General features: G+C 52.2%; 12 protein-coding genes across 12 annotated transcripts; 7 read left to right on the top strand and 5 right to left on the bottom strand.

The window, feature by feature from the left end:
• Positions 1–532: 532 nt before the first annotated feature.
• ASPBRDRAFT_55605 (Dabb family protein) lies at positions 533–960 on the top strand (the record flags this gene model as incomplete). The annotated part of the gene is made up of 2 exons (XM_067627412.1): positions 533–634; positions 748–960. The coding sequence occupies 2 exons, from the start codon at positions 533–535 to the stop codon at positions 958–960; spliced, it is 315 nt and encodes a 104-aa protein (XP_067478191.1).
• Positions 961–1,346: 386 nt separating this feature from the next.
• Positions 1,347–4,394, bottom strand: ASPBRDRAFT_597743 (putative GTPase activating protein (Gyp5)). The gene is made up of 3 exons (XM_067628111.1): positions 4,236–4,394; positions 2,622–4,172; positions 1,347–2,555 (listed from the first exon to the last, which is right to left on the bottom strand). The coding sequence occupies exons 1-3, from the start codon at positions 4,266–4,268 to the stop codon at positions 1,596–1,598; spliced, it is 2,544 nt and encodes an 847-aa protein (XP_067478190.1). The 5' UTR covers positions 4,269–4,394; the 3' UTR covers positions 1,347–1,595.
• A 1,023-nt stretch (positions 4,395–5,417) lies between these two features.
• On the bottom strand, positions 5,418–7,038 carry ASPBRDRAFT_43813 (Rab geranylgeranyltransferase BET4). The gene is made up of 3 exons (XM_067625065.1): positions 6,773–7,038; positions 6,609–6,719; positions 5,418–6,550 (listed from the first exon to the last, which is right to left on the bottom strand). The coding sequence occupies exons 1-3, from the start codon at positions 6,779–6,781 to the stop codon at positions 5,855–5,857; spliced, it is 816 nt and encodes a 271-aa protein (XP_067478189.1). The 5' UTR covers positions 6,782–7,038; the 3' UTR covers positions 5,418–5,854.
• Positions 7,039–7,215: 177 nt separating this feature from the next.
• ASPBRDRAFT_196484 (WD40 repeat domain-containing protein) lies at positions 7,216–10,122 on the top strand (the record flags this gene model as incomplete). The annotated part of the gene is made up of 2 exons (XM_067620998.1): positions 7,216–8,248; positions 8,483–10,122. The coding sequence occupies 2 exons, from the start codon at positions 7,216–7,218 to the stop codon at positions 10,120–10,122; spliced, it is 2,673 nt and encodes an 890-aa protein (XP_067478188.1).
• A 517-nt stretch (positions 10,123–10,639) lies between these two features.
• ASPBRDRAFT_55601 (uncharacterized protein) lies at positions 10,640–11,302 on the top strand (the record flags this gene model as incomplete). Its single annotated transcript, XM_067627411.1, has 2 exons — positions 10,640–10,950; positions 11,059–11,302. 2 exons carry the CDS (start codon positions 10,640–10,642, stop codon positions 11,300–11,302), a joined length of 555 nt encoding a protein of 184 aa, XP_067478187.1.
• Positions 11,303–12,011: 709 nt separating this feature from the next.
• On the bottom strand, positions 12,012–14,619 carry ASPBRDRAFT_128047 (WD40 repeat and Utp12 domain-containing protein; the record flags this gene model as incomplete). The annotated part of the gene is made up of 2 exons (XM_067618022.1): positions 12,012–13,992; positions 14,054–14,619. The coding sequence occupies 2 exons, from the start codon at positions 14,617–14,619 to the stop codon at positions 12,012–12,014; spliced, it is 2,547 nt and encodes an 848-aa protein (XP_067478186.1).
• Positions 14,620–15,924: 1,305 nt separating this feature from the next.
• Positions 15,925–16,988, bottom strand: ASPBRDRAFT_55599 (uncharacterized protein; the record flags this gene model as incomplete). Its single annotated transcript, XM_067627410.1, has 4 exons — positions 15,925–16,001; positions 16,051–16,156; positions 16,226–16,514; positions 16,852–16,988. 4 exons carry the CDS (start codon positions 16,986–16,988, stop codon positions 15,925–15,927), a joined length of 609 nt encoding a protein of 202 aa, XP_067478185.1.
• A 482-nt stretch (positions 16,989–17,470) lies between these two features.
• Positions 17,471–20,101, top strand: ASPBRDRAFT_196481 (putative transcription regulator BDF1; the record flags this gene model as incomplete). Its single annotated transcript, XM_067620997.1, has 3 exons — positions 17,471–17,574; positions 17,642–19,709; positions 19,766–20,101. 3 exons carry the CDS (start codon positions 17,471–17,473, stop codon positions 20,099–20,101), a joined length of 2,508 nt encoding a protein of 835 aa, XP_067478184.1.
• Positions 20,102–20,744: 643 nt separating this feature from the next.
• ASPBRDRAFT_43807 (uncharacterized protein) lies at positions 20,745–22,118 on the top strand. The gene is made up of 4 exons (XM_067625064.1): positions 20,745–20,921; positions 21,010–21,108; positions 21,168–21,730; positions 21,791–22,118. Exons 1-4 carry the CDS (start codon positions 20,778–20,780, stop codon positions 22,047–22,049), a joined length of 1,065 nt encoding a protein of 354 aa, XP_067478183.1. The 5' UTR covers positions 20,745–20,777; the 3' UTR covers positions 22,050–22,118.
• Positions 22,119–22,348: 230 nt separating this feature from the next.
• dph3 (CSL family zinc fnger-containing protein) lies at positions 22,349–22,694 on the top strand (the record flags this gene model as incomplete). Its single annotated transcript, XM_067620996.1, has 2 exons — positions 22,349–22,543; positions 22,632–22,694. The coding sequence occupies 2 exons, from the start codon at positions 22,349–22,351 to the stop codon at positions 22,692–22,694; spliced, it is 258 nt and encodes an 85-aa protein (XP_067478182.1).
• Positions 22,695–23,082: 388 nt separating this feature from the next.
• ASPBRDRAFT_43804 (frataxin family protein) lies at positions 23,083–24,117 on the bottom strand. The gene is made up of 2 exons (XM_067625063.1): positions 23,701–24,117; positions 23,083–23,600 (listed from the first exon to the last, which is right to left on the bottom strand). The coding sequence occupies exons 1-2, from the start codon at positions 24,082–24,084 to the stop codon at positions 23,325–23,327; spliced, it is 660 nt and encodes a 219-aa protein (XP_067478181.1). The 5' UTR covers positions 24,085–24,117; the 3' UTR covers positions 23,083–23,324.
• An 85-nt stretch (positions 24,118–24,202) lies between these two features.
• Positions 24,203–25,802, top strand: ASPBRDRAFT_597489 (uncharacterized protein). Its single transcript, XM_067628107.1, has 2 exons — positions 24,203–24,321; positions 24,374–25,802. Coding segments are annotated over exons 1-2 (1,353 nt in total). The 5' UTR covers positions 24,203–24,319; the 3' UTR covers positions 25,725–25,802.
• The last annotated feature ends 23 nt before the right edge of the window (positions 25,803–25,825 follow it).

The raw sequence follows: 25,825 nt of genomic DNA, 5'->3' as shown, positions 1-25,825 counted from the left end.
ACATCCTGCATGCACACCTTCTGTCAGTTACACTGCAGTTGAACATTCATGTAATGCGTCATGTACTGAATATTCAATCAATTCAATCAACAACATCACAATAGTACCATTCAATGTCCTCCAGAAACCCAAGTACGTACATAGTAGAACAAAGCCCCACTAGTAGATAACTTAGATCCGAGGAAACCCATCCGAACATCCGTCGGAAGCCGACACGAAGATCCATACACATTGCCCTTGGTTTCTCCAGCAATACCAGTTAGTCCCTATCCTATTCTCTACGGATATACCACTACTCACTGAGAGCAGCACGTAATACTACTACTAGTTTATCTTACCCCGCAACACCCCATCATCATCGGATATATCCATATCCTCAACCAGTATAAAAACCCCCCTTTCCCTCTCCCTATTCCCCCCACCATTCCCCTCCATCCAAGCACCCAGTTAAACCAGAAATCCTCCCTCATATCTAATTCATTGATATAATTCAGTGCTTCTTCGAAGAACCTTCACCACCTTCACCCGCAAAATGGCCCCCATCGAACGCATCACCCTCTTCAAGATCCCTAATGACGCGGACCGCGATCGCGTCCTAGAGCAGTATAAGGTTTTGGCTAAGACGGCTGTTAAGGTAGATACCACTTATTTCCTTACTTCCTTACTTTATTACCTTTTCTTTCTTTCTTCCATTATACTCTCATGACTACTAGTGACTTTTTACTAAATGAATATACCTATGTATAGGACGGAAAACCCTACATCCTCAGCTCCGCCGCGGGTGCCTCCATCCCCGATGAGCGCAACCAGGGCTGGAATCTGTCGGTGAAGACGACGTTCGCCTCCTTGGAGGATATGGTTTACTATGATGAGCAGTGTGAGGCGCATAAGGCGTTGAAGGCGGTTGTTGGGCCTGTCAGGACGGATAAGTTGACGACGTTTTTTGAGAGTGTCTTGTAATTGTGAATCAATATTCCCTTTTCTTTTTCTTTTTTTCATCTGTATTTTTTTTTCTTCTATATCATGGATTCGACTGTGGTTATGTGTAGATGGGTTACTACTGCGGTTGTGTGATGGTTTCTTATTCATGGTATACATCTATTGGTTTCTGCTACAACTACTTGACTCGACTTTCAAGTCGAGTAGCCTTCGGCACATAAAATCAGTAATATCATCATGTCACAATGGGTAAAGGGAACTGCTCCGGTATGTGTCATAAGTGTCAACCAGGTCGCTGCTGCTGCTGCTGATAACATAAAAAGAGAGGAACAACATTGATACAATTAACAAAGTATAGTTCTTCGCCCGTGGTTGCCTTGACTTGAACAAATAATTACCCAACAAGGCTTTCTCCCACTCGTGCCAACCGCTTAAATGTACAGATAATAACAGAGATGTAGTTCATCATGGTTGGGAACCGGACGAAGAAAAGCAAAGCAGCGAAGCCTGGCAACACCCGCTAATCTCAGGTTAGAATATATCTACATCCCACAGCTCAGTTGAGAGCCTTGCGAAGATCGCTCCATTTCTGTTTCAGGTTCTCGTGTTCATCATGAATCTGGTGTGGTCCGGTCAGACGTTGTTCACTTTTCAGTTTATGCCGGAACACTTACCTCAGCCCATTTCATCTTAGCCTCGACCAGCTCCTTCTCCATCTCGGCCATCTGTTCGACCATCGACCGGTTCTCGTTCTGGACTTCCATGTTGCGCTTCATGATGCGATCCATCTCAGTCCGCAGCTTCTCCTCGACTTCGGCCGGTTGTTTATCCACAACATTCTTCAACTCGGTAACCTGCATTTTCATGGCATCGTTCATGTCCGTCAATTCTTCATTCTCGACCTTGAGGTGTACCAGTTCGGATGCAAGCTGCACGTGCTCCTTGTCCGATGCTTCTGCCTGCTCCTCTAGTAGTCGGATCCGAGCACTTTGAGTTGCAACGGTGTGCCGGAGGTTGTCTAGCTCCTGCTCCCGCTCTTTCTCGGTCCGTACCTTCTCCTCCCATTCCGCCGTGTACGCGCGGATCGTCTCAGGCTCGAGAGGGATGGCGCAAGCGTCCTGAACCATGATGTCGGCGCGGTAGACTTCCTTGTCCGCAGCTCCAGAGCTTCCGAAGAAGCCCGACTCCAAAAGAGATGACGCCGAGGGCTGTTTATCAATATAAACATCGAACAGGCGCTCCTTCAAAAAGGTTGTCAAAGGTGCCATGTCCTTCATGCCCAACAGCGCGTCTGCATTTCTACGCATGATAGCCAGGGCAAACTTCAAGATGGTATTCTCTAGGCCTTCCTCGAAAATGAGATCGTAGACGCGGAGCACCAGCTGAAGAGGGAATCGGTAGGCGAAAAGTGTTAAAAACCATTGAGTGGCATACAACTGAGGCGGTACGCCGCGCCGCCGAAGGTGACAGTAGAGAGCCGGCTCCACGTCCTCCAGCAAGCGTTCGAAGAGATATAAGCTGCGATGGAGACCGGGCATGTCATGGATGAACAGCTCCCGCAGTCCGTACTGATTCATGAGCTTCACGAGGAGCGTGAATGCTTCAGCCTCGTCCATCTAGATGAGAGATTAGCATCAGCGATCATGTTCTTGATGTTGGGTAGACAGGTAGCAGCTGCTCACATTGAATAGCAATGGCATCACAATAAAGTTCATTCCCTGAGCATATCCCACGGCCTCATCATACAAGGCGTATGCCTTGCAGAGCCCGAACAATCCTTCCTGGTTGCCTTGCGACACAAAGTAACGTGAATAGCTCGTGCGAGCACCGAGATCACGACGGATAGTCTTCTCTAGCTTTAAAAGCGCGGCCGATTCCTCTTTGGCCTTCTTTTTCCGAGCCGTCTCGTTCGCGGCCTGCTCCTTGGACAGCTTCTCGGGATCCAATTCCTGGGAAGGACTCGAACCATTGACCGAGTGGGCCACCGACGCAGAACGCTCCGACCGAACGGATGAGCGGGACGACGAGGCCGTCGAGTCCTTCTCTCCATTGATGGTACCATTGGGGCTGCTCTGCTTCTCCTTGTCTGTACCACGGGCAACGAGCTCCCTGTACACCTCTTCAAGCTCGGGATTTCTGCTGTCGGCCAGAACCTGCCAGATCACTCCACGAATAGTTTGTGGAATGCCCCGCTTGATAGCAGCATTCAGTTCATCCGAGTTCGCCCCCTTCAACGCTTGCGCCCCATTGTTGACCAGTTGCTGCCAGAGCTCCCAGTCTACCGGCGCAGACGCGTCAGTCGCAGAGGTCGAAATGCCCGCAACAGTTCCCGGGGCAAGTTTAGGGTTGACGGTTGATGCCCCATTAGGCGGCGACGTCGCCCGCGGGGCGGCCGCAATGCCATTCTCCCCTTCTTCCGGTATACTGGGCGGAGGACTTCCGGCAGTGAAGCTTGCACGTCCCGACGCAACGCTAGCCTCATCATTCTCCGATATGAGACCTTCCTCTCGCAACCTGAGCTGTTTGAACTGGTCCTTGAGGCTGCTGCGCCTCGGCTTCCTATGGCCTAGACCATCCACATCCTCCCCATCGTGGTGACGACCCGTCTCCGGATTGCTCGCGATTGTTGATATGGATGCAGCCGTGTTCCGACGTGGTTGTGCTGGGGGCGACTTGGCGTCCTTTCCACCCGACGAGCTTCGAGAAAGCCATGCAAAGGGACTAGTAAACGATCGAGTTGGCGGAGGGGGCGGTGCAACAGGGGCTTGGTTCTTCGCGGAAGCATTGGAGGATCCCTGAAGTCGCGAACTGTGGGACGACGTGGAATCTCTAGAGGATAACGGAGGAGGGGTACCGGAGTTGAGCTCCTGGCTCAACGGCTGGTTTTCAGTCGATTCATCGTCTTTGTTGCTACTGGCAAGATTGACGTCGTCGAGAGACGTTGTTGATAGCCTGTGCGCAGTCAAGAGAGGTGATTTTTGCAGTTTTTGTTTGCGAGGGGTATCCTCCGCTTCTGATTGTTTTTCCACGCTAGCTTCATCTGTATCCTCGGCCGTCTCGTGATCCTCGTGAGAAGTCGTGGGTAGCGGAGGAGCTTCTGTCAATTGAGGCGTGGCAACATTCGATCCGCTCGGGGGGCTGTCTGTCAAAGACCGTGTGGAAGAGCTTTGGGGAATGGAAACGTTCAGATTGCCGTGCAAGTTCGGGGCTTCGGGCGCATCGTCAAAGGAATCCTGGTGCGAATAAGATTATGAGTCTTTCGTCGTGATCGCCGGGGTTTGGTGAGAGAGTCTTACACCTTCGTACTCTGCGCTACTCCGAGGAGACATATTGGAACCCGACCACCTGGGAGGGTGTCCACTATGTGAAACCAGCTGGTTTCTTCAATCCAATTTTGATCAACACGAGAGAAAGGCGGCAGATACGAAGTTCGATGTGTTTGATGAAATCGAAACAGCGATTATTCCATGATAGAGACAGAGGATGACGAAAGAAACCGGACGTGTTGGGCGGAAGCCACAGGCTGTAGCCGAATTGTAAATTGAGAGGGAACTAGGGGGAGAGGTTGGATACTAAGATGGGATGATGGGATGGAATGGACCCAGAGCCAGCGGGTGGAATTCCGGACTTGTACCACGGGACTGGCAGGGGGGGAAAGATGCCCGCAATGGATCCAGGAGGGATGGAGAGTGGACAATGAAGATTCCTCCTTTTTTTTATCTCCCGTCAGCAGACCAAGAAGGGCAAGCACAGAGAAGGATGTCAATTCACCGTTGTTGAGGAAGATTGAAAGTAAGTAAAGTAGTCAACGGGAGATCCCCTGGCGACGATGGATGGGGCTTGGCGAGACTCTCTGGACCCCGTGATTCGGATGCTGCCTTCCCCCTTAAACAGTACTAAGTAAACATCCACTGGCAGGCGCTTCTTAAGTTAACCACTAGTCTGACTACACTACGACTTAGTTCCTTAGCCAGCCGGCAATAAGGACGTACCAAGCAAGCAGTGTTGGTGCTAGTGCTAGGGGGGAAAGGGGAGAGAAAGGGAGAGGAGAGGCTGTTGATTCCTTATGCAAGAAAATAACACCTTCACAGCCATACTCGGTTGGGAGGGTGTAAAGGCGGGTTGGCTGGCGGGTCGACAGGTTACTTACAGAGTAAACTACACTACGTCTGTACTTGTCGGATCATCAAGCCTTCGCTTTATTTCTGTGGTCGGGATTTATCGACAGGCGATGCGCGGGTTCCTGCCAGGTGAACCACTCACTAACTGATTCCGGGGCTGCATTACTGCTGGTCTGCCGCATTCCCGTGGACACTTGTGTTATTCTGAAACTCACCAACAAAAATCCATCGCGGTGGTTGGTCCCACTATGGAGCAAGTGCTGCCGCAGCTGCCCATCATCTTCCTGTACCACCTCCGCCTCCGATCATTGCACAAGAGTGGGAGAAAAAAAAGCAAGGAAATGTAAGAAGATCAGAAGATCTCTCGAAAACAAAGCAAAAAATATTATTTCCCCCCGCAGATGGCGTCTATAAATTACTATACATATCGCATCGGCAAGGGATGACCGACTCAGCGGCTGAGGGAGTGTTCAAAATCCAGCCACCGTTGGAGTCGCAGCGGGTCCAGCTTCTTCAACTCCGACAGCCAATCCAGGACTTTCCTTTTCGACTCTCCACTGGGCGCACTTCCCTCCACCTTCCAGGCCAACATCGTACAATCGATCAATGCCTGGTAAATATACTTGCAATCCTCAGCCCCATCTAACATGTCTTGAATTTCGTCAATTTCCTGTCGGAGATAATCAAGGCGTTCGGCATCAGTCAAGTGCGGTGCCAGCGTCTGATCCGCCACGGATGGATCGAAGGTGCACATGAGGTTCTGATGATAGAACCATAATGACTGGTCATACGGGTCACACAAGGCACGATGGATCAAGTTCAATTCTTCCAGTATGATATGTCAACACGCATACTCGTACGCTATCTTCAGGCAACGCAAATGACAAAGGGGATGACGTACCATCGTCGAGCATCGCTTTCCGCTCCGCGTCGCTAGCGGATTTCTCGTTCAACATGCGCTGGATGAGTTTCGTACGATAATGCCAGGCCGAGAAGTTGGATAGGTTAGCACCAATCATCTTCTTTGCGTATTCATACTCCGTCTGCGTCATCTGTGGCCCTTCCTGTTCCTCCGAATTGAGCTCGCGCAGCGTCTCTACGACAAAGCGTCTGTAACCCCAACCGTGGAAGTTTCTGCTGTCTAGGGTCAGCATCTTCCCGACCAGTCCCAGTTCCTCCTGCCAGAATCTTCTTGCAGCAGGTACTGGAAGCAGGCGCTTGGCTTCATCCAACAACCAAGTACGATAATTCCATATCCAGTAGCATTTGGGAAAGCTACGTAGGAGGGGAACCGTGAATAGTAGGTCATTCTTAATTAGTGTTGCAATCTGCTCAGCAGCTGCTTCGTTTGAGCCAGCTGAAGCTGCTCGTGAGAATTCATTGCGCAACACCTGACGCCGATAATTCCACACGGTATAGTACTCTGGGTTGCTGGTCAGTAATTCGGCTATTTTCTCTAAAGTCTCTGGCGTATATTGTTGTTCCGCGATCTATTCAATCACGATCAGCGAGCGCAGGTGATAGCTTGATTATCTGCACATGGTCTACCTTCTCGCGGACTGACTGATCCAGCTGGCGATATTTCTCGATTTTCTGAAGCTCTTTCTGCCGACCTTCTTCGGTTTGCTCGCCTTGAAGCGAGTAGCGGGGAATCCCATGCTGCCCAGCGGTTAGCGAAGGGTGTGCGGTGCCTAAGGGAAAGGTGTCATTACGGCTGCCATGCCGAAGGATGTTTCCTCTCTCAGATTGCGCGTGTAACAAGGTCAACAGTGGACAATGTAGTGGGCGGAACTGACAGAGTCAGGTTAGGGGACGATGCCGCACTTTATCGATAAGAATACTTGAGTCTTGAAGAGTCGATGCGGTTGCCTGAATGGGGAAGCCGCAGCCACCTTCCCGGTCTAGAGCAAGTCACGTGCCCCCATATACTTCCGGTCTTCTTGAGAGTGTTTATCACACAGTCCTTGAACATACTTACCATATGGACCCGTCTGTCATGTTATCAACCATAGCTATATCTCTACAATATGGCAGTCTTTCGATGAGGTCCCTTCATTCATTTTCAGTAACCCGCCCAACATTTAACCCGGCATACATAACAGCATTCGAGCATCGAAACCCCGAGTTGTGACTGGGTCTAAGATCTCAGTAAGGCATGAATCATCCTGCAACCCACTCACGGGGAAGCTCTGTCTTAGCAGATGAGAAGGATGTATTTCCAGAGCCGCGACCTTTCGAGTCAGCGGACCGGAAACGCAACACTGACAGATCCACATACCTTAATGCTCACACTCCACCACAACTAGCGCCTATCACTCATTCTAAGCTTAACTTGAACACTCCTTTAACAGGGAAGTCGAAGTGCAAGGGCAAGTCCGTCGAGGAGCGCTCCCAGTCTCCGCGCAGGGTAGCCAGAAGTTTTGAATCCCGCAGTGATGTAACTGTCTCGTCGACAGGGAAATACCAGAGCCTTAGGTCCCCGGGACCAGTCAGAAAAACCCACAATAGGATCAGGAAGCCTATCGCTCTTAATACGCTTGAACTTGACCGGAAAGGCCCCATACTGCCAGATAGGTTCATTCCGAAACGAGAGAATAGCATTACCCCATCGACACCCTTCCGGGTAGGGAAGAGCGCCCGAGAGCTATCTCCGGAGGAGAGGCTTCTACGACAACGTCTACCAAAAGACGATCCTTTCTTGCCAACACGCTCTGGGAGATCTTTGAGCGCACCAAGGATACCGTCTGACCGTATATGCAGCACTCACTATGGTCCTCATCTCGTCATCGACCCAGCCGTGCCGAGTAGCGATTTCTCCCGCGGTTCAAGAGACTTTTCGAGGCAAGTCAGTAATGGAGCCGTTTGGAACGTGGGAGGGACATCAGCTGCACTAGGCCGAAGGTCTATGGCCACTCCCAATGGTTCGGGCGGACAGTTGGCCAGTGGAACGACTGCCCCTATGTTTTCTGCCAAGTTCCTGCCCCATGTTGCGTCGACAGAGGAACGTGAGAAGCATAAGTCTAGAGTGGCTCTTGCCTTGGATATTGACCCCGCAAGGAGGCTCCTGAAAAATTGCACGCTTTGGCCTTTGCTTGAGTCCTTACCAAGCCCGTCTTCTCCGGACTTCGAGAAATATTCGCCATTTGTTTGGAAAGATAATGCCTGGAGACGGGCAGAGAAATATCAGTGTAAGTGGTGCCCTTTTGAATCATAAGACTATGACCGTGATTGTATGCATCTTGTTATGCAGGAGGTGGAGAGGTCATTTGCCTTTTCATCCCATGAACTCTGTAATAGCATGTCTCTATCACATTTTCCGTCATCTAACCAGTAAGGCTACTGACTGGCAGCACTAAGCTTTCATGTCGCTTTCTTGATATGCTTACAGGATACATTAACTCACTGTTAGACTTTAATCATAGGGACGGTCGTACCGAAAGAGGGTGAGAGGGTAGTCCCGAACCGCCCTTTTCGCATCTTGGATGCTCCCCTTCTCCGAGACGATTTTTATTGTTCGACATTAGCATACTCATCCACATCCGGCATACTTGCTGTCGGCCTCGGCCATCGAGTCTACCTGTGGTCTGAGCATTTGGGTGTGCAGCATCCGCCACTGAGTGATCAACACCCCTCGAACTATGTAACATCTCTTGCATTCTCCTCCGAAAACGGTGGCAAAAGCATTTTAGCCGTTGGGAGACAATCGGGCATGTTGTCCCTTTGGAGTACATTCGATTCTGACGTCCGTTTCGAAATAAGCCATCCAGATTCTATAACTTGTCTGGCATTCAGACCAACAAAATCCCGGAGGCTGTCAGAGAGACTCCGCCACCTTGAGGTAGAAGTTGAGGAGCTTGCTGTAGGTGACGACCTTGGAAATATCTGGTATTACTCCGTAGAATGGCCTGATAGTGAAGAATGGGATGAATACGACTTCAATGGATCCATGACTCTTCTTGCCAAAATCACGGCGCACACGCAGCAGATCTGCGGCATTACTTGGTCCCCAGAAGGGTCCTACCTTGCAACGGGAGGCAATGACAACTGCTGCTTGCTCTTCGACCTCCACGATATTCTTCCTCCCCGGGAGCACAAGCCTTCGTCTCAGGGTCGCACATCACATCAGTCGCGTCAGTCGGAAGGTACAGAGTGTACCGGCACGTTCACTTGCTTTGCTGCGAGTGCTAGCAAACGGCTCTTTCAACGACGCAGCCTTATTAGTCACCTACTCCCGCCCTGGGCCTTCTCCAGCACGAGGCCACTTTATTCTTCCCTCCTCAATCACACTGGGTCGTTGATCTCCGGCGGTGATCGAACCGTCCTGGTACCGTCCAACCGCCAAAGACATCGGCTGGTCCATGGCGCGGCGGTCAAGGCTATCGCATTTGCCCCTTGGCAACCGTCTCTTTTGGCTACCGGGGGCGGGTCAAACGACCGAGCCATTCATTTCTTTCACGCGCCGACGGGTGCCTGTCTGGCCACGATCAACGTGTATGCCCAGGTGACGGGCTTGATTTGGAGTCGTACCCGACGGGAAATTGTTGCTACATTTGGATTCGCACAGCCCGAGCATCCGTTCCGCATCGCAGTGTTCGCCTGGCCGAGCTGTGAGCAGATCGCCGCGATTCCCTGGGGGCCGCATGGAAGTAGTTGGGACAGCCCTGAAAGCGACATGGTTGACTGTGGGCGTGCACTCTGCGCTGTGAGTTATCCCGGTCGTCCTCGTGACTGCGACGACCGAGGACCGGATCAAGACAGCCGCGCTCCGACATCGATGGTGATGTACGACCGGCTGGCTGGACAGGGTCGGAGTGAGCCCAGCCGACGGTGCACGGCTCGGGCAGTTGTACGACCCCGCGCCAAAGAAGGGGGTCTCTGGTGTTCGCGCACAGTGCAGGAGGGCTGCATCATCGTGGCTTCCAGCGACCAGAGTGTCAAATTTCATGAAGTCTGGAGCGGGCCCAAACGAGGCGCGGCCGTTGTGGCTGGACCTCTGGGAGGCAGTGGCATTCTCGAGGGGCTCGAAGGGCTGGAGATCCTTGGGGACGAAATCATCCGTTAATACGCATTGCAGGCGCACATAATATCATTATCGTCGGTATTGATTAGGACTCCGACGGGGTTGGACTATCACTATTATCCGAGGGGATAAATGTACCTAGACACTTGGCTGCATTGTTAACTTTCGGCAATAGACCGTCGCTGGTCGAGCGAATTTAGCAAGTAGAAACCAGACCGGTGCGCAGATCATCCTTGATTCGGGGTAGTTCGTGCATTCAATAGCGCTTTTTGGTAGACTCAAGCTTTGATCGCCAGATCGTGCTTAATGCTGAAGAAATTCGCACATCCGAGTTGGAGGTGAACTCTCCCTGAGAGGGCTGCAGGTATATAAGTAGTATTTAGTAGTTATTGAACAATAAATATGTCCACCTGCCCTGCTGCCTTCCCAGCATACTAAGCATTCCTCTCTCTCTCAAGGCTCACTCCTTTGAATAAGATCAATTATTTACCCCTCTAGATATTACTACGATCTACCCATCAACATCATCTATCTTTTAATAAACCATAAATCACCCACCATGACTCTCCTCTACACTACTTTCCTAACCACCTTCCTAGCTGCATCCACCACCGCCCTCGCAGCATCAACCAACACCACCACCACATCCACCACCGTCTTCCCCAACACCCTCAACATCACCACCCTCACCGCGCACAATAATCAATCCGCCCTGGAATGCTGGGCCCTCGACCCCGGCTACTCCACCTCCTCCGAAGCCGGCGTCTCCGGCACCGCCATGCTCTCCCTCGGGCCCGTCACCAGCAACGCAACTAGCCATCTCATCCCCGGTGGCTATGATGGCGGCCGCCATAATGCTCCCACGATTCAGTACATAGTGCCCTTGTCCATTTACCACACCCTGACATTCCCCTCTCTCTTCCCAAAGAAACACACAAATTATATATGCACTGTCATATAGGCTAAAGATAATTCTAGATGGGTCATCTTCCTCTCCGGCGTCGCGCACATCACACTCCCGAACTCCACCGACGAGGCATGGATAGTCGGGGGTAGGAACGGGGTGATTTTGGCCTTGGATACGGCTGAGGTTAGTGCGTTGGGTCATTATACTACTTATCCGACGCAGGAGAGCACCGTGGCGTTGGAGGTCGCGTTGAGGGAGGTGCCGGGGCATAGGGTTTTACATAGGGGGGCTTGTGGGGTGGGGGAGATGTTGTAGATATCATACTAATATACAGATTGTGATGGTAGTGTACTTACTAGTAGTAGCTTGTACTCTGCTGTGTTTCACTACTAGTACTAAGTCTGGATGGATGGCGATTGAGTAGAGTGGTGGTGGTAGTTGTATATAGTAGTAGCTAATATATCGAAGTAAATTATATAATTATTGGTAACGATGTACAACCGTAAGTAACTTTTATACACGGTATATTTACCTTTATGTTACCATCTTCGTGCATCCTCTTAGGCCCTTATGAGTACTAGATCAGTACTATATATTGTTTCAGGATAGTAGCACCATAATAGTAGACTACTACTGCTACTACATCAGTTGGATCAAGATGAATCATAATATATATTCAAAGTAGTACTCCGCTCCTTAACCGCCCCCCTCCAAAGTCTAGCAATGATGCATGTTATAGTGAAACAAGATGATAGATAATAAATATAACCAACAAACGTAAACACGAAAAAAAAAATGAAAAAAGGAAAAATTGAAATCCTTGGCCTTGTTCCTGGTCCTTTCTCTGACTTTTGGTGGGAGGATAGTAGTAGTAGTGGTAGTGGTTGTGGTAAAAAAAAAAAGGTATAGTAGTATAAATCAAGACCATCATCCGGGGACACAACAGTGCTGATGAACAGGGTATAAGATCTACAGGGGAAGGTCGAGGGTCTCAGGTTTCTCATCAATCAATCGACGATTGCATCTATTTTCTGCCCTTGTTCTTCCCCTTTCCTCGGCCTCCGCCGCTCAGTCGGGCCTTCTTGGACGGTGGTGGCTTCGAGGTCGACAGTGCTTGCTCATCCTCCGACTCGTCGTCTTCTGTGTCCGCAATGAAATCTACCATCGATCCGGCACTCTCCGCATCCTCGTCGTCCTCATCCTCATCTTCCTCCAGGGACTCCTCGGCATCGGAAGATCCGGCGGACTCCTCCGCCTCCACGTCAAGGATGTTCTCGTCCTCTTCCTCCGACTCTTCGCTACCCTCGTCTTCCTCGTCCTCGGACTCATCGCCGGTCTGGACACCGTTCAGCATAGACTCCTCTTCGTCGAAGGCCTGGTCGCGTATCGACTTCCGCGGGGTGGTCACGTTCTTGGCGTCGACGTCGCTGTCCTCGTCCTCATCCTCTTCCTGGCCCTCCACGTAGATGATGTTATCTTCATCTTCGCTCTCCATGGCCTCCTCACCACTACGGATCGACCGACGCAGGCCAAGCTGTGCGTCCAGCATGTCCAGCTTGCCCTTGAGCAGAAGCAGAGAAGGAAGGCTGGAGGAGCGCTGCTCCATGACCTTAAAAAGGGTGGACATCCGCTTCAGAAGCTCGGGCTTGCCTGCGAGAGCTCCACCGTGGGCGACACAGGTCCATTGCACCCACACGAGTAGATGGCCATAGCGGCCCGGCCGAGTGGAGAGGCGCTCTGCGAGTTTCTGAAGTAGGGTCGCTGCAAGGGAGGAATCAAGACGCTGAATCGTGGAGCGGATGATGGACAGTTCGCCAGTGTGGAAGCATGACTCGAGCATGCCGTTGTCGTTAGTTTTGAGGGACTGGGTGAGAACGGTGGAAAGGGAGACACCCGTGGGAATCTGCTGCACGGCTGCGCTGGGCTTGCCTGGAACAAGCGATCCCATATGAACGTCGTCCTCAAGCTCAGCCTCCACGTCGACCTCCTGGTTAGCGCGCATGAGCTCTCCGAAAGAAGGCTCGCCCGTCTCGTCCTCTTCCTCCTCCTCCGAGCCAGATTCCTGTGCATTGCCCATCTCGACATCGCTGTCCGCGTCAGTCTTCTGCAACTGCTTGGATTGGTTCTTTTGCTTGGATCCTGTCTCCTCGTCGTCGGACTCCTCGTCACTGCCAGCTACGGAAGCAGCGTCCTTGGAGTCTTGCATCTCGATATCATCTTCAATGACATTTCCCTGTTCCACAATTGCCTTGGACTCGTCGACTTGGTTCTCGTTAGCGGCTCTCGCTCCGTTTGTCGTGACCGATCCCAGAACCGAACCGGACTTGGTCTTTGCGATCTGCTTGGTGCCGGTAAAAAGCAAGTCGTCCGTCTCCTCGTTAAGCCACTTGATCCGCTCGAAAACCGGAACAACGCCGCCCTCGGCCCACGCAACAATCAAATCCGGACCTTCGAACGAAGCGGCCACCATGGAAACCAGGGCATTCGATGTTGCGGACACAGTAACCTTGATTTGAGCATCAGCTCTCCGGATGGCCTGCTTCGATCTGGCTTTGAGGCTAGCGGCGCCCTTTGCAGTGGACTGATCGTTCGGCAGCACGAACGGCCGAGTGAAGAGTTCGATGGTGCCATCCTCCGTGACCGCGGCGATGACCTGCTTCTCTGCCGGCAGAGTGGTACCCTTCCGTTCCGCACCAGTGTACAGAGACACTGATGATACACCATTCTCGGCCACGAGGTTCAGGGCAAGCTTTCTTTTCTCGACATCGAAGACAGTAATGTAACGGTCACCATCGGCAGCGAGGAACAGTCCGGTAGCGGCAGATTCCGTAGAAGAAGGAATGATGTTCTTGATCGGGTTCCGCATCGCATCGAAGGTGACTGGGGCTTCATCTTTTTCTACACTAACGACGTACGGGGTCTGAGAGGCGCAGATGACCGGTGGGTTCGAGGGAAGTGGGCGTCCAAGTGTGCTGAGGGTCGATGTACTGGGAAGATGGATTGTCCTAGATAACAGTTAGGTGAAAAGAGGTCGGGCGGTACCAAGGTTTTCGGGGAAAGAGCTACCTGGTCGTCTTCCCGGTGGACAGATCCCACTGCACAAGCTTATTATCACCGCCGATACTCCAACCCTCCTGTCCAGGTCGGCTGGATGTGAACTTGAAGTCTTTGATACCTTTCTCATGGCCGTTGGCAAGCGTTCCAACGATCTTGTCCTCCACGGGCGAGTACATGCGGATTTCAGAAGCGCTGGTACCAATGGCAATCACTACGTCTCCCTGGTCGAACCCGTTGCCATTGACGTCGGAAGGTCTCTTCCTCTTCTTCTTGGACTGCTGATCGCGATCTTTCTTTGCGCTGGAGTAGTAACCCCAGTCCAGGGAAGTGACCGTCTCCTTAGGACCCAACACATGCTCGCATTGTAACCGTCCGGTATTCGTATCGTGGATGCGGAGATGCTGAGCATCGAGACCCTGGATGACCGAAGCAAAAAGCGCCAATTGATATTCCGACGGGGCAAACGAAGCCTTCAGTATCGAGGACTTATTCCCGGTATATGTGAGGCCGGATGCCGCGGGCGACGCAGCGGAGGAAGTTTTCGTCGCGGGCGGGCGAGACGCTTTCTTGCCCATTTTGAACTGGCTGGCTCTGAGGCGGGATAGGAGCAAATGCAAGAGAACGTGTCGCAGAGCAGACACCCAAATGTACAAGAATTCCTAGACCCGCTGCGGACAAGGAAAAGAACCTCTTGTGCTGAAAGCCAGTTGAGCTGCAAACCGTCGGCGTACGCTGGGCCGTTGATGCTGAGGAGGAAAAAAAAGTTCTGTAGAGATGCGCTTGGCCCGTTGCGGTCTAGTCGCCTGTGAACCTTAGTTCCGCTCCGGGCGTCTTATCTAATCCTCCGCGCGGGTTGCAGCACATCGTCAATGGTTAACTAAGCAGGCAGTGGTTCTCTCCCTCTCTGCGAGCACAGAACTCTCTCCTCTTCCTTCGACGTCGATCTAACAGCGCCCTCTCAATTCCCCCAATGCGAAGATTCTCTGGGCCTGACTGACTGATGAACTGATCTGTTCATCATTTCTGCTTACATTTCTCTCAATTCTCATATGCAATATTGTTCTTTGCAGAGTGTTTCAGGCCCACTGCTATAATGACTCTGTTCACTGTGAGATTCGCGCACCTGGGCAACCTTCAGAATGGTTGACCCCGCGTCTTCTGCAGTCAACTAACCACTGCTGCAATATTCCTCCCTGATTCCACACTCATCGTTCGCTCCACATTCAGCTTCTTTGGGTGGTGACAATAGGTTTGTCAAGCCTTTCACTAATCACTACAGCCTACAGGGTCCTTTTCACATGATCACTGTCGCAACTATAAGTTCATTCTTTGGTGACTGCTTTCCATGGGTCCATCTAGCTTATTCCTCACAGAGGGGGGTTACGTCGGGTGCACTTGACCTTGTTGACTATACGAAGAATGACTCACACTTCATCTGGACTTATCTTGCTACCTATGCAGGTATCCACGTCTTGATCCACAAAAAGTTAGGGGGCTCTGTGCTGAGGCAAGACATATCCGAGATGATGGAGCACACTTGGGGTAGTTTCTGATCGAGACCAACAGAACTAGGAGTGGCAGCAGGCGCCACCGTTACTCTACGGCTGCCTAGACGAGTCATCCAGTCAACCCAGCAATATTGTGAGCAAGGTAACTCATCAAACGCCAGTTGGAAATGCCGCAGCCACAGCAGCCGCCACTCTTACAGCTCTTATACATGATACCCTTTCACCGGTCTGCGGGCCAGCTCGCGAAATGGTGTTTGTCATTCGGAATCGGAATCGGAGCTTTGGGCCGGAGTGGTTGGTTACATCAGCAGGCACACCCAGCCTAGTCCGGATCCGACGCAAGGGGAGGGTTCAGGGCCTAACCCTGGGGTTTCATCGGGTCTGGTGACCTCCACAGCCTGGCTCGGCGTCCAGCTCAACAGGCTTCACCCCGAATCCATGATGCACTTCTTATACCGCTTGAATGCCTGACAGATTTTTGGGTATGTCATATCTGACCTGACTCACCTCCAGTATCATCACGATGCATCTCGTTGATATAATGGGTTGATGGGAGCTCTGTGCCGATCGTTATTCCCCCAAGATTTGGGAAGGTGTGGAATGCCTGGTTGCATTTCCACTTCATGTTGTTGTCTTCACCAGCTGAAGAACTTTTTTTTTTTTTTGCTCACACCTGTCTTGTTGTTTTCGATGTTTCCGACAAAGGGAACTTTTGGTACCCGGAACCTGGGTCCACCGTCCAGGGTTGGTTACAACCAATAACAGCTCGTATCTCGTAGAACGCGTCATCCCTGGGCCAATCAGCGGCTGCGGAATGGCTTGAACTAGAATAATTGGGACTAGCGTGGCCGATGGAGTTAGCGGCAGAGGACGGACGGGCGCAACGCGGCCGTTCGTACTTAAGGATTCTAGCACCCCCTCCGACTTTCTCAGTCTCTGTTTCTGGAGCTGAGCTGAGAGAGCTGCGCGCCGGTCACGCTTTCCTTTACCCTGCCATTCACGCCCGCCCCTTCGACCGCCCTTTGTGTCCTCGGCTGCCCCTGGACTGCGCTCCATCTCTCCTTCCTTCATAAACACGCTATTCACGCGTCATTCGCGTCGCGCGCTCCTCGATCCCCAGCCACAGCTACTGCAGCTGCTTATTTGGGTTCCATTTTTTATTTTTGGCCCGCCCCTTTCCCCTTTTTTCTCCTAATATTATTAGCAACGACTCCATCGCGTTGCCGACAACACGGACTTTACTTCACTGTACCTTCCTCATCGCTTCCCCCTTCTTCACTTCACTCCAGGCATCAACACCTGGTTCTGGCCTCAGGCAGCCATCGAGGCTTGGCACGTGCGCTTTGTGGATTGACGAGCATTTGAGCTCCAACTGACATTCTCCTTATCTCGTCTTCTCTCACCTGCTGCTTTCCCCCTAGTCCCTTTCTTTTCATTGAATTCCGTCTTTTCCCCTATTCGGCCTGGCGACCTTTGCCTCTCGCTTAGTCACCGGTACTTGCCGCACCACGTGACTGCAGGCTATCTTCCGCCCGCCGTCCTCTTGGCAATATAAATATTCCTCCTTCCTGTCGCATTCTCCACCCCCCTCCGGCCCGCGCTAATCTTCCATCCTTTCTTGTATCTCTTGCAACTTCCGTGGCGTCGCAACCCATCTGTGGCCTGCGCAAGACACCCGTCTACCCTTGTGTGTCTTCTGTCATCTAATCAGCTGTTGTCGCTCGCCGATTACCGAAAATCCATACATTAGTCTGTGTTAGCCGCAGAGAGTACCTATTCAGTTGATTTGTGTTACTGCCGCTCCCCTAAACTTTCCGATTCCAGTGACCAGCTCCTGCGACCAGAATCGCTGCCTGTTAGATTCTTTTTGTACCCCCGGTCCCGTCGGAGGACATAATCGAAAATTCAGCGACCTCAAATGGCGACGCCGCCTCCCGAGGCTCCCTCTGCTATCAAAGAGGAGAAGCCTCAATTGCCGCCGTCGCCCAATGGAGTTTCGCCTGCTGATACTGGTCGCACAGGGTATGTTCCGCTGCTTGCTTTGATCGCGCTTTGTGCCTGCGACGTTTGTTTACTAATGGGATCGCAGAGGTCAAGATGCTGTAGCCAACGCTAAATCAGACGCGCCCGTCAACGGTGCAGAGAAGCCGACAGAGGAGATAAAGTCTGCCACGGCAAACGGAACGACTGCCGAGTCTACTTCCAACACCAACGGCGTAGCCGCGACCGCCTCGCCGCCCAAGACTCCATCCTTGCCGACCGCAGATACTTCTGCACAACCAGCCGTCGCGTCCGAAGAAGCCAAACCTTCAAATGTGGATTCCGCTGCGACTGGGGAGAAGAAGGAAGTCGCCAGTGAAAAGACGTCTGCGGCTGCACAGGCTAGTGGTGACAGTGCGAGTGGCGCTGAGTCCAAAGACACACAGGCGCTTCAGGATGCATCAAAGCCATCCACTGATGCGCCGTCCGATGCCAAAGTGGAGAGCACTGCTCAGCCATCAAAGGATTCCGCCGCTGTGAAAACCGAACTGCCTCATCATCCGTCGAGTGCGAAGCCGGAGGGCACAGCGCAGACACAGGCTACCAGCACGGCGCCTTCGGTGCCGCCACTGCAGTCCGTGGATCAGGAGATGCGTGACGCGCCGGATGTTCCAGCCTCCCCAACGAAGCTTTCCAGGGAGCGCGAACCCGATCCTAGCGATGAGCCCGCCGCCAAGCGTACCAAGATCGGAGGTGAAGGTGCGTTGTCGGCCGAGTTTAAGGTTCCCGATTTGCCTACACCTACCGAGGCGCGCTCGGAGCGGGCGATGAATGGAGAATCAACCATGACCAAGGTTCAGCACAAGTTTCTCTCCAAGTCCATCCAGAGCCTTAAGCGGATGCATGACTCCCGCTTCTACAGAGAGCCCGTGGATCCCATCAAATTGAATGTCCCCCATTACCCGCAGTTCATCAAACGGCCCATGGACCTTGGAACCATTGAAAAGAAGTTGAAAAACAACGTTTATCGGACTGCGCAGGCGGTTATTGATGACTTCAACCTCATGGTTCAGAATGCGTTGACATTCAACGGTCCCGACCACCTTGTCGCTCAAGAGGGGCAGAGGCTCAAGGTCACCTTCGAGAAGCAGATGGCCAATCTACCCCGAGCCGATGAGGTGGAGGAGAAGAAGCCGAAGAAGCCCGTTTCCAAGCCTTCGGCAGTCCGACGAGATCACCGACCCGCACCTAGTCCTAGCACGGCTCGCGCCGCGGGCGCTTCTCCTCAGGCGACAACCTTCGCTCTGGGTCCAGAAGGCCTTCCTTTGATCCGCCGCGATTCTGCTAATGCTGATGGGCGTCCTAAGCGTTCTATCCATCCTCCTAAGCGCGATCTCCCGTACTCCACCAAGCCCAAGAAGAAGAAGTACCAGTGGGAGCTGAGATTCTGCCAGGAGGTACTGGACGAGCTGCACAAGCCGAAGCACTACACTTACGCGATGCCTTTCTATCACCCCGTTGATCCTGTCGCGCTCAATATCCCTACGTATCACAGCATCATCAAGAAGCCGATGGATTTCTCTACTGTGCAAAGCAAACTAAAGGCTGGCCAGTATGAGAACGCCAAGGAGTTCGAGCTTGATATGCGTCTCATCTTGAAGAACTGTTTCAAGTTCAACATTCCGGGCGACCCGACCTACATGGCGGGCCAGCGACTCGAAGAAGAGTTTAACAAGAAATGGGCTCAGAAGACACGGTATCTGGAGCAGCATGAACCGCATGTCGAGCATCACAGTGCAGAGTCTTCCGAAGAAGAGAGCGAGGAGGACGCAGAGGAAAGCGACTATGATGCCGAGAAGCTCAGCATGCTGCAGAGGCAGATGGAAGAGATGTCTCGCCAGATCGAAGCTATCACAAAGAAAAAGAAGACCCCCCCGGGAAGCAAAAAGCTCGGGAAGACCAAGCCAGGGAAGAAGGAAAGTAAGAAGCCTGGCACTATGGGACTCCCTAAGAAGGAGAAGAAGAGCACTACCACCAAGGTTTCAGCAAAACCGGAGAAGCAGCACTGGGTCACCTACCATGAGAAGCAGATCATCTCCAACGGGATTAGTAGCCTTCCAGATAAGAAGATGCAGGAAGCGCTCAAAATCATTCAGACTAATGTCCCGGCCCTTAAGGTAAGTTTTCTACTCGAAGCGGTCTTTCGAAACAAGATTCTAACAAAGTTCTGCAGGGTACCCAAGAGGCTGAGATTGAGCTCGACATTGATGAGCTTCCTAACGATGTTCTCCTTATGCTACTTCGGTTCGTCAAGAAGAACGCGCCGCATGTGGTAGAGGAGGATCCTGCGTCTGCGGCGGCGGCGAACGCGGCCGCCCCGAAGCCGAAGAAGAATAAGCCCATGAGCAAGTACGAGCAAGAAGCTCAGATCAACATGCTCGAAAGCAATCTGTCTCGGTTCCAGGGTGGTGGCGGCGGCGGCCGTTCTCCAGACCCTATGCCCTCTGTCGAAGCCAATGAGAGCAGCGACGACTCTGAAGATGATTCCGAGGAGAGCGAGGAGGAGTAAATGATCGCTGCCTCTGGCAAGCCATGTTGTTCTTCTGTTTGCTGGGCCTGTGCCTCATGACTTCAGTAGTTAATTCCCACTGCGTGTTACGCCATGGTTTTCTTTTCTTCTTCTTCCACCCACTAATGAGCTTGTTTATCTTCTATCACTCTACTTCTGTTCCTAGCGATTGTGTTTTCATTTTCATTACTTTTTCATTTTCCATGTTGGAGGACAGTGCGAACGGCGTTGAGCCGTGCACTTGTACATATGGTGCTCTTTGGGGAGATTTGGAGAACGTTTGACGACCAGCAGCGCAACTGGATGCCAGCATTCGACGGGCTCTCTTTGATGGAGTTGCGTTGGATCTCCGTTGAGCTTGCGAACGTCGAGTTCATCAGCAGCGATGATGACGGGGTCGGATACGAAGGAAGCATGCTGAAAGGCTGGGTGCGTGTATGATTACGAAAGAAATGTGAAAACGGAAGCGAAAATTCAGCTCTGTATTATGATATGATATCTATGACGGTGCCTGTAGAGTGTAGACCATGCTTTATCCACCATCTTTATTGACTATAGATCGCCAGGTCACGGGAATCAGGCGGTGGCCGCCCGATTGCTCGCCGCATGTTGATGGATGAATGATGCGCTTCCACCTGCGACCCGAGAGCCTTACGCACAGCCTCTGCCATGAATCATGATTCCACCATGCGACCCGGTCATTCTTGACAACAATCCTCAGTTCAAGAGACTTTATACACACCTGACGACCAGTTTACTGAATCCAGATGGCTCTACTCGCGCCCAGGATGCGCAACCGGCACGACAAGCCGTTGTGGAAGTACGTCTCTTATCTCCTATTCATGACTTTGGATCGAGCCATCCACCATCTCAAACTTGATTTCTGACTTTGCCATGCTGCTATATAGGAAGTAAAAGCCTGCCGCATACGAGACGCGAAAAAGCAAATCAAGAAGCAAGCCTTGCGACGGCTGGCGTTCGACCCGGACAGCGGACTCCCTGACGATGTTAGCAACACCAACCTACTCAAGGGCAATCAATCTGGCTAACTCTCAATTCACCCAAGTGCCGAGACCCTGTCGCCATAATTACCTTCTACCTCGAGTCCTCCCCCGACTTACTTGAGCTTGACGACGATCCCAACGATGCAGCAACAGACGCGCAAGTACTCCTCGCACCGGACATCGACGAATTCTACTCCAACCTCCCTCTCATAGCCACTCCACTATCGACTATCCTCTCCACGACACTCAACGACATCCGCACAATTGCCAACGCAGGTACATCTGACTCCGCAGGCTCCGGCTTGACACCAGTACCTAATGAACCGCCCCGAACAACCCGCGCACGCAATCGCCAGGCCATGCTCAGGTCCATCACGCAGGTCTCACTTGCCTCCCAGCTCGAGGACCGGATTCGCGCTTTGCGCCAGGTACAATTGACGGAGCTTCCGGCAGCTCGGACTCGGATGGCCGCGACGGCGGCAGAGGTGCTCGCGACGCGGGCAGCGGTGCTGGAGCGCACAGTGATGCTCCTGGAGCGGGCGAAACATGGGGCGATGGCTCGGGCAGCGAAGGCTAAGGCGGACCACCTTGTTGCGGTGGCGCAGGGGATAGAGGGGAAGCTTAAGTATGTCTACCTTGGCAGGAATGGGGGAGAACAGGGGCTAATGTGATCCGATGACTGCAGTGTTACGAAGCTGGACATTCTCGCGACGATACACACCCCGGAGGTGGTGGGTGCGCTACACCGGTACCATCAGCATCTTCAGGATACGAGGGAACGACTGGAGGAGAGACGAGCTATGGCATTGGAGGAGTTGAAGAGCTACGAGGATAGTATGGATGGAGCCGGGCGCGGACCGATGAAGGAGCTTGCGCGACAGTATGGATCGTTGATCCAGGAGGTAGAGGATGTGAGGATGGAGATTGAACGATTGCATGTATAGACCTAGTTAGTATTTACGATAGATACCCTGAGACGAACATAAGTTAAATAATCAATCATTATCAAATACCCTACAAGCCATAGTACTATCAATTAAGTAGATCCAAAATGAACCAATCACCAACCCCGCAATCACCTGACCCCTCCCGCCAAAAGTTTTCTTTTGCCATCCACTCAACTGATAACGATAGTAGCCCACTTTATTTCCCTCTTGTACTCAGGAACCAAATCACCCCAACTTTCTTTTCCTATTTGTCCCCAGAGTCAAATCAAGATTTATATTATAAAAAGAAAGACAAAATGACCGACGAAGCCCTCTCCATCTACGATGAGATTGAAATCGAAGACATGACCTTCGACCCCGCGCTCCAGATCTACCACTACCCGTGTCCCTGTGGCGACCGATTTGAAATCGCTATCGATGACCTCCGTGATGGCGAGGATATTGCGGTTTGTCCGAGTTGCAGTCTGATGATTCGGGTGATTTTCGATGAGGTATATTCCTTCCCTCCCTCTTTTTCTCTGTATATTTGTTTTGCCTGAAAGATCTCAAGAAGCTGACTTTTATTTTTGCGATAATTAGGCCGATCTTGCTAAGGATGGTGATGATAAGAATGGGTCAGCGGCGGTTGCTGTTCAGGCTTAAATATTGGGATATCTGATATGTTATTGGGGATTTTTCTACCTTTGGGCTGGATTGGATTGCTCGTGGACAGACGATTGATTACTACGCTTGGTTGCTCTCGATACCCCTCGAACGGACGAGTGAACGAACGGACCACGGGTAGAGTTGCGCTCTGCGACAAAAGTATTCGGCTGCGAGACGTGTTATGCCAAACCTTGAGGAACATCGCTGGCATGACTTGTGAGCTACTGCTGCTATGGCACATGCTCGACATGCTATATGACTATAGCTTGCTGCGCTGAAAGAGCGCAGGCGCAGGCGCAGAGCCGATGCCGCGCCAGTATAACACGGGCGCATGCGACGCAAGATGTCTGTATCTGCGCGCTACATGCGCCGGCTGAATGAGTCAATGACGAAGGGATCGATCAAGAGTGCACTTGGATATGTTATCTGCGCACAAGTACTCTACTCAACGAGTACCGCGCCGAACTGTATTATCTACTCTCAGGGACTACAACACTAAATAACTAGCACACACTCTCTCACACACACACATCAATCCATATCCTACAAATATCCCTCAACTCCCCAGCCGTAGATATACGAAAGCTATTCACTTCCCTAGGCCAAGAGAGAGAAAAGCAATCCAGCCTACTCAAGAACCTCACTATACACATCCCTCGGCAAGTTGAGAGTCAACTCATGGTTCAACAGATCCGTGAGATTCGACCCATCCCGGAGATAAATCCACTGTCCGTTAATAAACGGCCTGGACTCCTGCTTCTCATGCATTTGGTCACCCTCCACCACCCAATCGTACCGCTTGGGCCCGGAAATCGGCGAGCTCAACCAGATCTGCTTGTTGGGGGGCTGCTTGTTTAGCACGTAGGTGCCTACCCCGGGGACGCTGATGTTCATGACGCCGGCCTATAATCCATCCATTCGTTGTCAGTTTGACTTGTTTTTTTTCCCCCTTTCGGGACCGTCACTCGGGAGGAATGTGTGGGAAGAGTGAATGAGGACGAACACTATACTCAGCCTCCACATCGGATCCCTCCTCCTGGGCCTTTTCAATCTCATTCTGCACCACGTTCAGATAGTGTTCGGCGTGGTCGTGGTACTCCGAGTCCGACAACGGGGAGGGCTCGGTGACGTGGGTGGCTGCGCCGGCGACATTGCTGGATTGAGGGTTCGGGGACGGAGGGTCTGCAGAATCAGGGAAGATGCCTTTGCGAGTTGCTGCGGTGGCGTGGAAGCATCGACGGGGGAGCTGGGATTGAGGTTGAGGTTGGAACTGGAGTGGTGTTGCTGTTGCGAAGCGGGCACCGACGCGGAGGGAAGGACGGGCGACAGTTGCAGCGGCGGGGGAGAGGATTGCTCTAGGGAGACGGGAGTACATGGTTGGATTCATTGTGCTGGTGTGATTGACAGTGTGGTGGTGGTGAGGAAGAAAGGGAAAAGAAGAAGAGGAAGAACAAGAACAAGAGAAGAAGTGATGGCATCACATCATCGAGTGCGGAGCGGAGCGGGCTGTCATTGGCTGTGGAGAGAGCTATACCTTTTAGCTCATTTCCAACTTCATCTTCCTTCTTACTTCATCATCTCACAGCCTCACTCAATCCTTTACTTGCTTTATTTCCTCTCGCATGTGAGTCATTCAGCCACTTCTCTGAATACGTCCTCTCAATGCGCCCCTGCAGGTCCCTTAGACCCTGCATCTCATCCCATACGATACTACCATTGCAACCCCGAAATCACCTCCAGCTGCAGCTCAGCCTCTCACTCTCTCGACTCTACTACCACCACCACCATCACAGAACCATGCCCAATCAACGACCAACCCCAAATTCACAACCAAATACAAAGAAAGAAAAACGCCCTCCACTCACCCACTTCCTCTGCCTTCCCCTCATCAACGCCATATCCCTCCCTCAACTCGAATCCTCCCTCGCAACGTTCAAAGCCTCAATTCCAACTCTCCCCTCCCCACAGGACCAACACCAGCAACATAGACAACAACATCATCATCAACTCCAACCGCAACCACTCATCCCTCCCTCCGCCCACCGCCCCGTCGGCACCCTCCACCTCACCCTCGGCGTAATGAGCCTCCCCACCCCCGACCGTCTCTCTCAAGCAATCCGCTTCCTGCAGTCCCTAGACTTAGAAGCCATGCTTCGCGAAATCCCACCACAGTCAGACGCAGAAGTATCACCAGCACCTGCATCAGGACCACCCGCATCGCCTTTCCTCATATCTCTCGAATCCCTACACGCTATTCCCCGCGCAAAAGCAGCAACGGTCCTGCACGCCGCGCCGGTGGATCCCACGAACAGGCTCTATCCATTTTGCGTGAGACTGAGGGACAAGTTTCTTGAGGAGGGGTTCTTGGTGGGTGATAAGCCTGCCCCTGCGCCGGTGCCGGTGCCGGTGGAGGGTAGTGGAGAGGGAAGTGGTGGGGTGGATATTGGCAGTGAGGAGCAGCAGAAGCAATTAGATATGGCTGAGGATAATGCAGGCGGTAGTGGGATAGTGCCTGCTCCTGAATCTCCTGTTGCGCCTGCGAAATCTACGCCCAAGGTACGCCCGTTGTTGCTACACGCTACGATTGTGAATACTATCTATGCAAAAGGGAAGGGTGGTGGTCATGGTGGGCGGGGAGGGAGAGGAGGTAGAGGAGGGGATGGCAAGGGTGATAAAAGGAAGAGGCAATACACCTTTGACGCGAGGGAGATTCTTGCTAGATATCGTGATTACACGCCTACTACTGGCGAGGGTATGGAGAGTACTGGGACCGTTCCCAGTATAGGGGCCATTGATAATGAAGGCTCAGGTTCGGGGTCAGGGTCAGAGGGTGAGAGTAGTCTTTCCACACGAAAAGGCTCACCCTTCGTCTGGGCGAGGGACTTCCCCATCGAGTCGGTATGTATCTGCGAAATGGGGGCAAAGAAGCTCGTACCGGATCTCAACGGCAAAGACGAAGGCATGAATGCGCGACTAGGGGAGAAATATCGCGTCGTAGCGGAGAAGAGCCTGCTGTTCGGGTCGTGATATCTTGTATATCATGTTTGGCTAAGAAAGAGCAGCAGCAGCATGTACATACATAGTCTACAACCAGGATGATGTAAAAGTAACAAACAGTAGATAAAACA

This window comes from Aspergillus brasiliensis, assembly GCF_001889945.1.
Source record: "Aspergillus brasiliensis CBS 101740 unplaced genomic scaffold ASPBRscaffold_7, whole genome shotgun sequence".
NCBI lineage: Eukaryota > Fungi > Ascomycota > Eurotiomycetes > Eurotiales > Aspergillaceae > Aspergillus > Aspergillus brasiliensis.
The sequence above is the reverse complement of the archived record's forward strand: the minus strand, read 5'-3'. Positions and strand labels throughout refer to the sequence as shown.